Raw genomic sequence first — 12333 nt, 5'->3', positions numbered from 1 at the left:
AACATGTCTTCCAAGCTGAGAGTGAGATGGGCAGACAAAAGATTCCACATTTGCTGTCTTTGCATTTTGTGAGTCATTCTCCGGGCATGGATAGATGCTGAGAACATGCGCTCCATTAACTGTCAAACCCTCATTGACATGTAGCAGCTTTATATCTAACAGGGAATAAGGGATGTATTCACAATACACTTCCAGGCCAGGACAACCATCAGAGAAGCCCTGAGAATTCAGAAATTGGCCATCCACCAAGCATGGCTAGCGGATTTTCATCTCCAAATAAGACCTATGAAAATCCACCAGGGTTTGGGAGATGGGTGGGCAAGGATTTGTTGATTGGCAACACAAGATCCTATGCATGTCGACTCAGAAATCCCAATGAATTCAATGGCACTCCCAGGCAATTATGCACACACAACAATATCAGCCTTACACTGCAATATGAAATCTGTGTACAGTGGTACCTTGGTTCTGGAATTTAATCCAGTCTGGGAGTCCGTTCGACTCCTGGAACTGTTCGAAAACCAAGGCGCAGCTTCCAATTGGCTGCAGGAGCTTCCTGTACTCAAGCAGAAGCTGTGGAAGCCACATTGGACGTTCGGCTTCCAAAAAATGTTCGGGAGCCAATTTGTTCGGGAGCCAAGCTGTTCAACAACCAAGGTACCCCATTACTTTAGTAAAGACCTTATTTCAGTGGGATTTGCCTCCATGTAAGCGTTCAAGATTTCCCCTGAGAGCAGACTCCACTGAACGCAGAGGGAATCACTTACTTCCTGGTGATTATGCCTAAGAGATTGTGCAGCTAAACAACATGCTGCCCGTTTCTTTGATATGCCACTAGAGGCAAGCAATCTTCCAAAAAAAAGAAAAGTCAAGGAATGTGGGGGGGGGGAGAGGGAAAAAGGGGAAAGAGAGGTGTCACAGAGCAGTGGTGTCCAAACTGTGTTCAGGGGCTCCTCCGAAACGTTATCGCAGATGGGTAATGGCAGACAACCTGCCTTAAAAGACGGCTGGTCCACCACTCTCAATCTTCCTCCATAACATGCAGCCCCAGAGAGATGTTTGGTGGGTTCACACAGGAAACTGGTGGGGCATTTAAGCAGCCTCTGCACTGAGTATTGAGAACTGTGTGCCGCCTAGACTATTTACCACCAACATTCACAAAATAAAACAAAATCATGAGCAAAAGTGAGTGTGAAATGGCTTCACTGGAGATAAAAAGCTTGAAAACCATCGCTTCAGATTATTGACACACACAAACACACACACACACACACACACAACGGTTCACCTCAGCTAACCTCCTAGACTGGTTGGCAAAGGTGTTCTTGAGACTGTCATCCCATTTCCTTCTCTTAAAGTGCCCATTTGGTGGGGTGCAGACTTACAGAAGGGTGCTAGGTCACTCACTCATTGTCTAGGGGGAAAAGGTCACTAGCATCTGCAGAGGGAGGGAGGAAAAGAGAGGCGAAGCCTGCAAAATCCCCCCTTTTCCACATGCCAGCGGTGCCAACTGAAACAAAATATTGGGGGGGGGCAGGGAAGCTCCACCTCACATAATCGATCACATGATGATAGGCAGGCACACCATTTGAATGGCAATGCCTATCAACTTTGGGGAGGGGGCAGGCGCCCTCAAATATTATATGGGGAAGGGTCCTAAGAAGATGGCTCCTCTTTATGCCACACACGCACAATGCACGAGTGCTGTCGGGCCAGGCAGCCAAAGGCAGGACATCGAGGCATCTTCTTAACTCGCTGCATGCAAGACGCGCGCCACGGAGCCCGGGAAGCGAAGCAGGCTACGATGGGGGAGGAGGAGCAGAGGCCTTCGCTTCTTCCGACGCCGCTACCTGCACCCGCACGTCTCCACCACCATATCCTCGTACTGTTTGTAAACCACGTTGTTGCCCGAGTCTATGTACAGGATGCTGATGGGGCTGAGCTTGGACGGCACGCAGCAGCTGGGCGGCGTGGCGTCGGGGTCCATGGAGTTCATGAGCGTCTGGATGATGGCGTGGTTGGTGGGCTCCAGGTGCGAGCGCAGAGGGAAGTCGCACACGCCGTCGCAGTGGTACGCCTCGTAGTCCAGGGGCGCGATGATCCAGTCGTCCCAGCCCAGCTCTTTGAAGTTGACGTGCAGGGCTTTCCGGCTGCAGCGGCTCTTGGCCTTCTTGCCGTGGCCTCGCCCTCCGGCCGCCCGGCCCGCCAGCGTGGTCCTCCGACGGCGGCGGCGCTGCTGCTGCTTGGCTAGGGGATCTTGTCCCGAGTCAGGGGGCTCCAGCAAGAGCCCGGGACCGCTGCCCAGAGCCTTGATCTTCTCTCGAATCTCCTTGAACAGGTTCTCCTTCCGCTTGGTGCGCGAGAAGACCACCAGCAGCGCCCTCTCGTGCGGCTCCGACGGCTGCTCTCTGCGGAAGCCCAGCTGTCCCGGCGGGAGGAGTCTCCCGGACTGCTCCGAGACGACCCTCAGGAGGAAGCAAAGCGACGGACGGGGGTGGCGGGGGCTGCCGCCTTCCTCGGCCCCGCCCGTCAAGGCTGCCCACACGTCGAAGACTTCCCACTTGTTGGGCGACGAGGAAGAAAGGCCTTCGGAGTCCAAGAGGTCGCCGGCCCTGGAGTCTAAGAGGCCCGGTTGGTGGCTTTCCCCTTCCGGACAAGAGGAGAGCAGCAGCCGGTGGAGGAGGCCTTCTGGGGAGGTGGCCAAGCTCCGGTTTCCCGGGGGCTTGCGCAGGATCCGCAGCTCGGCGCCCACCACCTCGTCCAGCTCGGGCAGGCTGGAGATGTTGAAGAGGTAGCGCTGCGCCGCTTCCGACGGAGAGTCATCTGCAGAGAGGAGGAGGACAGAAACGTGAATCAAGAGCAAGCGCCCTAAAATCCCAACGGCGCGGTTGCCTTGTTACCCGGGCCTCTCCCTCCAACTCAGGCCTGGAACCTGGAAGTGTCTCTTGGGGACTTCAGCTGCCATCAGCCCCAGCCAGCAGGGCCAGTGGTGGGAGCTGTCGTCCAGCAGGATCCCGGGAACCCTCTGCCGCGTGTCTGGATTCTCCTGGATCAGGCTATGCGTACTTACCAGGCATGGCCCCTGAATGCGCTTAATTGGCTGCTAGGAAGCTGCTGCCCATGAAGTGAGCGCTACTTTGCCGGGCCAGTAGCGCCCCAGTCCTGAGATTGGATGGGTATCTATCATGGATGCTTTCGCTAAGTTTCCTGTATTTATTGCAGGGGGTTGGGCTAAATGACCCTGGGGTCCCCTCTAAGTTTACGATTCTATTTGTTACAGGAGAAAGAAAGGGCTTCTGAACATACCCAGAGGCACTTTGATCCCTACTGCTGCTGCGCGGGACATTAAAGGGGAAGGGATGCTTCTGACAGTTCAATTAAGCCCCGCGCTTCTCAGGGTGGGCAATTGTGCGACCGTTTACAGGGCAGCTCCTCCGAAACTCGTTCTAGCTGCTCAGACCTGGTGGAATGTGCAACATCACCTCTGAGCTTGTGCAGAAAACCTAGTCTAAGGTTGCCGGGCGCACAGCGCGGCGGAGGTAAAAGGGCCGTGCGTCTTGGACCTGCTTTTCGTCTCATTTTCGAAAATCATGCCCCTGGAGAGGCTTGTCTTTGAAACAGACGAGCCTGGGTCCCCCCCCCCCTCCTCTCGCCAGCCCGCGCCTTTCTTCGGGGAGAGACAACGAGAAAGATCTTTACAGTAACCATCTGTATTTATTTCCCAGCCCTCGGATCGAGCAGGTTCTGGAAGGTTGTTTCACGTCTTTCTTGCCTCCTCCGTGCCAAGTTAAACATTTCCCCAATCTGCCAAAGATCATTTTGTTCACGTGTGTGTCCATCTATATCCTTGGAGTTGGGGGCTCAGAGAGGAGAAAGAGGACCGAGCCGCGTTAGCTAGGGGTTTGACTGCTGTTGACGGGGTCTGAACCTGCGCACATATTCTTAACCCTTTCCCACCCGCCCCCCCCCCATATAAATGTTCCAAGCCGGACGTGGCCCTTTTCCTGGGACTGATTAAACAACCTCAGACGTGACAACAAATAAACATAATCGGATTAAAATAAATAAAAGGAGGGGGGAGGAGGAGAAGGGGAAAGAAGATTTCTCAAATGCGACCCCTCCGGCACAGCACCACTACGCGTCGCTTCTCATATACACGCACAAACCGGGCATTGCTAAAAATAGGCTGAGCGTCTATTGGAATCATTCTTACAGCGCGATCCTATGCATTGGCTTCAATAGGTTGCTGCCTCCGAATCACGATCTTAAGCGGATTGCTGGGGAAGCCACTCTCAAGGGGGGGGGGGAGTGTTGGGTCCGATCGAAGTTGGTCTTCCAACTGGGAGCCAAGAGCCTGCATTTGCTCCACAGCTTCGCGTTTGAGAGGATACGTATCCAGGGATTTCAATGGAACTTGCTCCCTGTTTGAGATTGACTCGCTCTTCCATTTTTCCCTTACTAAGTAAATTCTGAAAGGGTGATGATAACCCACCCTTCCAAGTTGACTTTGAGAAAGGGAAAGAATGCTGAGAATCATTTAAAAGATCGGTTGTTGCTGCTGCTGTTTTAAAAAAAGTGATCATATCTTGGAAGAGAGACAAAAGTGGAGCTCTTTAATACCTGGTGGGGTGGACGCTTAGAGTATTGATCGTTCGGTAGGGACCCCTGACCATTAGGTCCAGTCGTGGCCGACTCTGGGGTTGCAGCGCTCATCTGGCTTTATTGGCCAAGGGAGCCGGCATACAGCTTCTGGGTCATGTGACCAGAATGACTAAGCCGCCTCTGGCGAACCAGAGCAGCGCACAGAAACGTCATTTACCTTCCCACCAGAGCGGTACCTATTTATCTACTTGCACGTTGACGTACTTTCCAACTGCTAGGTTGGCAGGAGCAGGGACCGAGCAACGGGAGCTCACCCTGTCAGGGGGATTCGATCCCCCGACCTTCTGTTTGGCAAATCCTAGGCTCTGTGGTTTAACCCACAGCGCCACCTTCAAATATCTGTCACATGGAGCATGTTTGTTTCCTCCTGCTCCGGAGGGTAGGACTCAAACCCATGGCTTCGAGGTACAAGAAAGGACATTCCCACTAAATATCAGGAAGAAGTTTCTGACAGTAAGAGTTGTTAGAAAGTGGAACAGACTCCCTTGGGAGGTGGTGGACTCTCCTCCCTTGGAGGTTTTTAAGCAGAGGTTGGATGGTCACCTGTCATGGATGCTTTGGTTGAGATTCCTGCATTGCAGGGGCTTGGACCAGAATCCTCAAGGACCCCTTCCAACTACATTTCTATGATTTTGTGCTAAGAAGGAGCTTTCATTGATGTCTTAATTCATATAGCCCAGGGCTTTCCTGGGGAACTCAAATCAAAGACCCCCTTACGCACTGGGGTGGAAAACATCTCCACTAGGGTGGAAAACACCGGGCTGATTTGTTGGCTCCCCCCCCGCCCCCCAAAAAATCCGACGTAGAAGTCTGGATAGGAACAGATAAGGAGAGGAGGAGACCCCTTTGAATTGCTCAGCTGGTTTCAGTTTTGCTTTGAAACTCCCAGAAACCGCAGCCTGCGGGCCCTGCGCTGCGCTCTTGGAAGCAGATTCCTAAGAGGGAAAGCAAGCAGCTCGGACAGATATTCCCCGGCGTCGAGTCCTCCTTCCTCTTGGCCTTCAAAGAGAGATGGGGGGGGGGCTCTCAGAAGCCAATGGGCCTGCACAGAGGGCTTCTCGGTTTCAGCCCCCCTGAAAACCGGGCTGCTTCCGACGAAGGCTTTCCTTTTCCTTTGTGAAAAGCTGGCACTGACCAGAGCCGCGACCCAGCCCAAGTCCCACGAGATTCCAGTAACCATATTCAGAGTGGGGGTTTTCCTGTGCTGCGGCAAAAACTTGCCAAAAGGGTATTGAGACACCTTAAATGCCGACAGTTTTACCGCGGCGAAAGTTTTCAGGAACCGCATAAGCTTCCCGTCTTCAGAAGCTTATGCTTCAATAAATGGCTCCGGTTTTTAAGTTCTCACAAAACCCATTGATTTCAGTGGTTTCAGCAGGTACTTCACCTGTTCAGCTCCCTCAGGTGGGGTGGATTAATTTATATATGTATAGAATCCTTAGGGCGGGGGCGGGGGATGAAGTTAAACGTGCGTATGAGTGTGCGTAAACTCGCAGACCGGAATGCAAACAGACCCACTTTTTCGTGTTTACCCTTCTAGTAGAAACGGGAAGAAATAAACTGCTGCTTATGATATTTACTAACGGGAAGGTCCAGCCACGCGGCTGGTCACCTAGATACATGCAGGAGCGAGGAAATTGTGGTTTTCCAGATGTTGGTGGACTTCCAGCTCAACCAACATCTGGCCAATGGGCAGGTGGTCCAACAATATCAGAAGGGAGGATGGGACGTTTTCCCCAATCCCCACCCCTGGATTTAGCTGTTAGATTGGTTATATATATCCTCTGGAAACGAAGTTCACTTTTATTTCATATGTACTTTAATTTTATTCATATGCAAACCTAGGTGTGTAATTAAATCAATCGATCAAACGACTAAATACTGTACGGTTGGAGCTCGTGCGACTCAATATCTCCCGATCTGCCTCTCTGTAAAACCAGGTCACCGATCTACCGTTTAAACCTCCGAAGTTGCAGAGCATAAATCGGTCTAATTCCGTTAACTTCAGTGTTGAAGTCTGAATCAGATACAACAGGAGCATTTCAGTCCTTTATGGAGCATTTTAGCGTCCTTTATGGGAAAACTTATACCATAGCTACAAATGCCCCCTTAGGTAATATCCACCAAGGGATATAGGTTGGATCTCTTCCTAAACAGTCTCACTAGGAAGTTAACCCCCCTTGATATTCCATGCTGAGCTGGATTTGACCTCTAGATTATTTGCGAGCAATCATTAACGAACGGGGAGATCTTTCCAACAGCGCCTGGCGATGATGACCTGCTGTTCAACCCATTCTGACACGACAATTTCAGGAGGAATTTCGTATGTGTGTGTGCTAAGCGTTCAGCTACCCTGAATTCAGTTATGCTAAATTCAGTTATCCTGCGCCCCAAGTCCACATGCCTCGTTTTCACCCCAAAAGGGACAAGCCGGAGTTATGGTTAGCCTAGCGGCGCCCTGACTTTTTTAAGCACAGCGGAACCTCGAACCTCGCCTCCCTTTGAGGGCTTTCTCTCCCTGAGGCAGACCGTCTTCATGGGCGCGGGGGGACCCATAAAGAACAAAACTTCTCCGAACTCACATAGCACTTCCTTTCAGCTATATAGCCCGGGATACCCTTTTTTCTTTGTCTTTTTTTAATTCGCTTGTATTCTGTTCTGAAGCATATCGAACCCTTCCGACGTTTATATGTCTCCACCAGCCAGGTTGCTCGGTGCAAACCGCCCCCATCAGCCTGAAAAATTGGGTTTTTCGTTCTGCTAGAAATAGCGCGCAACTCTGGCGCTTCCCCCGCACCCCACCCCACCCCAAAACTAAATTAACTCCGGGCTTATGGTCTCTTCTCCACCCCCTCCCGCAATAAGGAACGACTTGGGGATGTACAACGCGCGTTTACCGGGAAGTTTGCTCCTCAATAAGAATGCTTAGCAGCGCAGCCTTTGACAAAAGACGAATAATGTCCCGTAACTACTATTTTATTTTTAAAATGCTTAACTTCGGTTGGGTCGCGCGTTCTCTCTCTTATTTCTGCGACTTCGCCGTTTATTTTTCATTTGATCCCATTTTGAAACACGGGTTTGCGCGTCAGCCTCGGCGCAAACTCATGGAAAGGCGATTCACACGAATAAATAGGTGTCCCAAAGCCGAACACAATTAAAGCACTGTAAGCGCTGGGGCTCTGTGGAGGAATCGCAGAATTGTTGAGTTGGAAGGAACCTCAAGGGCCTATCCAGCCCAACCGCCTGCAATGCAGGAATCTCAACTGAGGCATCCGTGACAGATGGCTACTGAGCGCGTATTTACATCGCTCCATCTTCAATCTGACTGTTTTTAAACTGGCTGGATTGTGGCCGATTAAGTAAATAAAATAGAAGCAGAGTGGAGTGGAGCACTCAAAGGCGGATTGAGATGTTGGTTAGTCCGCTGCAGGCGAAAACAAACCATTTCCGCCCCGCGGAGCAGGCGCGGTGGGTTGTTTTGCTTTTGGATTTTTTACGTTTTTGGTGAGAAATTGGCCTCTCCCTTCAGTTCCTTCGTGTCACCTTCTTCCCATAAGGGGTCGCGTGCCAAATGGCTCCGGGCAGGGCAAGCGGGAGAGGGGTTGCGGTGGGAGGCAGGCTGAAGCGCCCCCGCCCCCCAACTCGAAATGCGTTTACAGCGTCCTGAACCTCTCCACACTTTAATGGCTCCTCTAGAGCAGATTAATGCGCTCCAGATGAACCAAACTGTAAAACAAAGCGCGCGAGCGCACGCACCCTTCCCCCACCCCACCCCACCTCTCCGCACCTTGCCAAAAGTTGGGAGAACAGGAATGCCACCACCCAAGACCAGGACCCCCCAAAGCTAAAGGAAGGGAAGCGACGTGGGTGGGTCGGGGGGTGGGAATAAAGTTGCTCTACGTTAGTCTTACCGCCCCAGGTGACGGGGTGAGAGGGCTGCCCCCTCCCTAGCAACCTGGCTGTGCCAGCCCAAGAAGAAGGAGGGCTCAAAGTGGCGCGCGACGCGTGGGGAGGCGGCTGGAACCGTGCGTCTTTTGCAGGAGCGCGGAGCGCATTGCCTGGACAAGAGTCCCGCCTGCCCAGCGATGCTCTGGGGAAGAAGGTGGTTCAACCCTCCTCCTGACCCTTGCAGGCAGGTTGCACTCTGTTCCGCGACGGCGCTGTATTTGCATGAGGAAGAAGGCGCCCCCGAGGATTGGTCGCCCGGCGGCAACCACCGCCTCCCCCCTCCCTCCTTTGCCTTATACCTGCTATCTCCACCCACTCCGTCGTCCAGCCAGCAAACCAGATGCACCTCAGCTCTCTTTGCCCGACGCCAGGTGGCCTCCCGAGTCAAAGCGGGCCGCTGAGCTGTCACGCTCGCTGGGTGCCAAAAGCTGGCCCACCCACTGGCAGAAGAGAGAGGGCCCGGAGAGGGAAGCGGCGGTACGCCGCTGAGCTCTCTGCAGTCTGCAGAAAATCCGCCACACAGTGCATTTGGACAGATTTTTCTTGCTTCTCGCTTCAGCTGAAAAATCTGATCTGGTCCTGTCTGACCTCTTTACTGCTCTCAAAAAGAATATGCGTCCCGTTCTCTCTCTCTCTCTCTCTCTCTCTCTCTCTCTCTCTCTCTCTCTCTCTCTCTCCCCCCTTCCTTCCTTCCTTCCTTCCTTCCTTCCTTCCTTTCCTTTCCTTTCCTTTCCTTTCCTTTCCTTTCCTTTCCTTTCCTTTCCTTTCCTTTCCTTCTGCAGCTCCCTTTGGCTCTCAAAAGCAACCGATTGACAGAGAACGAATGCCACCCTCTGCAGAAATCTTTGCAGCTCTTGAGCAGAACTCCAACAGAAATCATTTGACTTTCCATTAAACCCCTTGGATTTGGGGTGAGCAAACCTTCCGCAGTTGGGGGGGTTGTGTCCTATCAAGTTTGGGCTGACCGCAGTTTTAGATAGACCCCTCTGCTTTCGCGGCTTGGATTTAAAACAAAACTATTTCCAGCTTTACATTTCCTTGGCTGTTTTCGTATTTTCGAATTACACGCTCACAGGACTGTAGCGGCCGCAATTCTCTGGATTTCCCCCTCCTCTCCCTGTATGCTTTTGCTTCGGGCCAACATTTATTTAACAGTTTGGGTTCACATTAAGTCCTCCCCGCCCCAGCTTGAGGGTACACGGTGCGTTTTTCTCGAAACGTATGGGGTGTGATGTACACACAAATATTATATATATTAATGTTTTGCCATTTTAAACCACCCAAAAACAACAACAACCAAGCAGCGACTCTCTTTTTCTTTCGAATTTGCAAAATTTAGACCAACCTCTCACTCGCAGAGTGCAGAGAGACGAGGTAACTATCACACAGTCGAGGGGCGTTTGTTGCTTTGTATTAGATCGAGATTAATATTTTAGATCGTTTAGAGTAGATAGGATTAGCTGGAAGAGCCGAGAGTAACTTTTCAAAGTACTTTGCATCATATTTGGACTGCTACCCTACCCCAAGAGGTTGGCAATGTTGATTTCAAACTAACCAATCCAATCCAAATCAGAACACCCGGCGTAACTGAAGGCCGGGCGCTTGCCCGAGGCAAATCGAGGTCCTTCTCTCTCCTCCACCGCTGTGCGCAAGAACTGGGTTTAACTGGGGCGATCCCGGTCAGATTACTTGTTCGCTGGGAGGGGGCGGGTGAAGCCTGCAATCCTATGCAAACCGCTTACTTGGGGGTTTGACCACAGGAGGAGAGGGGGAAGTGTCTCAAGCGAAGCGGGACTCACTTCGGAGACAATGAGCGCAAGAACCGGCTCCCACAAACAGGATCCCACCTGTCCTGGGCAGTCCCACCTGTCCCCTTGCGCGGGGCTCGAGGGCTCCTGCTCCAGGGCGCAGGTGCGCTCTGGGCATCCCAACCCATTCCACCCACCACCCTACCCGGGCTGGCTCACCTCGCGGCTGCGCCTGGTCTACGAAGCCCGTGACGGTGTCCGCTCGTCCGCCTCCTTCGACGGCGGGCACAGGAGGCTCCTTGCTCCGGGCCAGGCTGTGGTATAGCGCTACCATGTAGTCGTGAGGCACCACCGTGCCGTTGCGGAACGCGCCTTCGCGCTTCGCCTTCCAGGCTGCCGAGGCGGCGGCGTCTCTGACGTCGAGGTTCTCCTCGTTGGCGGCTGCCTCTTGCGCTGCCGAGGCGGGCAGCAGGGGCCTGACTGCGGCGGCGTCCAGCTGCCACGGGCGCAGACGGCAAGCGCTCCAGATGCAGTAGAGGCAAAGCGCCGCGGCCGCCCTCAGCTCCATCCTCTCGCCGTCGCCGTCCTCGCCGTCTGAAGCAGCAGCAGCAGACAGAGCTCGGCGGGCTCCGGGCGGCTCGCGCAGGGGCTTTGAGGGCTCCTCGGACTCCCCGGCCGCTTTTTAACATTGTGTTCACAATCCACGCCGACTCCGCCGACAGCGGCAGGAGGCTTTTTCGGACCCCGCGCAGCGCCCCCTGCCGAGCGGCCGCTGCTTGGCAACGACGGCGCTCAAGCCCTCGGACGCCGCTCCGCCGCGCGCGCAACGAAAAACCCAGAACCAAAACACAAACATTGTTGAGTCATATATTTGCTTTTTTTGCAAGAGCTCTTTCCTGCCTGCCCTCTTCGGTTTTTTTGAAAAAATGTTTCTCTCTCTCTCTCCTAAAAAAAAAGAAAAAAAGAAAACCCCTTTTTAAACTGAATCCGTCGGAAATAACACCCGAAACAAACTGGCGGAGGTGTTTTCGACGTGCGCCCGTTGCCAACTGGGCAGAGCGCAGCCGGGTGCCAAGAGGAGCGCCTCGGAGGACACGTTAAAGGGAACCTGATCGTGTAGAGAAAGAGCCAGAGATGTCCAGAGAGGGGTTTTCACCCGGAGCCCGAGGGGGCGGGGGTCCCTCTTTCTCCCAAGGTGGCAGGAATTGGACGCACCCGAGAGGAAGTTACACAGACTTTATAAACTTCCCTGAACTTGCAGAGGAAACGCGCTGCGTTGGCTGATTTCCCCCCTCCTTCTGCTCTGTGTCCTTTTCGATAGAAATCAGAGATCATTTCGCCAGCACCAACAAAAGAGATGTTAAAAGGGGGAGGGAAAAAAGAGCGCACGCACGGGGGGGGGGGAGAGACACCCCCTGGCAGTTTAATCCAGGAGAAGCGTGTGTGTGTGTATTAGTAGGAGTGGCATCGTTTTGCTCTGGGAGTGAGGCCCCGGTGAGGAGTTACTTCCAAGAACCTTGCTTCGAATTGGCTGTTGCAGAGAGGACCACTCCTAGCATTCCTTGCACCAAGGGCGCTGCTCGATTTAAACCGCTGCTGTTTCTAGTTTTTCCATCGTAGAATTGCAGAGTTGGAAGAGACACCCAGGGTCATCTAGTCCAACCCTCTGCAATGCAGAAATCCTGCCCACAGCCAATGGGGGGGGTTGTCTCCAACCACCAACCTTCCAATTAACAGCCAGACACACTGTGCAATTGTGGCCTGTGTGTGTCTTTGGGGAGGGGCAACAACTGATAGTTTTCATTATCCTTTGTAAGCCGCCTTTGCAATGAAAGAAGGCGTAAGCAAGTGATAGAAAGGTTGTTACTCTTACTACCAGTACTGCAGTACAGTGGTACCTTGGGTTAAGTACTTAATTCGTTCGGGAGGTCTGTTCTTAACCTGAAACTGTTCTTGACCTGAAGCACCACTTTAG

The 12333-nt window shown here is 52.9% G+C and overlaps 1 protein-coding gene across 1 annotated transcript; it reads right to left on the bottom strand.

The window, feature by feature from the left end:
* Positions 1 to 1146: 1146 nt before the first annotated feature.
* Positions 1147 to 10941, bottom strand: GDF7 (growth differentiation factor 7). The gene is made up of 2 exons (XM_081188165.1): positions 10578 to 10941; positions 1147 to 2823 (listed from the first exon to the last, which is right to left on the bottom strand). The coding sequence occupies exons 1-2, from the start codon at positions 10924 to 10926 to the stop codon at positions 1847 to 1849; spliced, it is 1326 nt and encodes a 441-aa protein (XP_081044291.1). The 5' UTR covers positions 10927 to 10941; the 3' UTR covers positions 1147 to 1846.
* Between the last annotated feature and the right edge of the window lie 1392 nt (positions 10942 to 12333).

The sequence above is a fragment of the Podarcis bocagei genome (assembly GCF_964188305.1).
Source record: "Podarcis bocagei genome assembly, chromosome: 3".
NCBI classification, from domain to species: Eukaryota; Metazoa; Chordata; class Lepidosauria; order Squamata; family Lacertidae; genus Podarcis; species Podarcis bocagei.
This window is presented reverse-complemented; position numbering and strand designations above follow the sequence as displayed.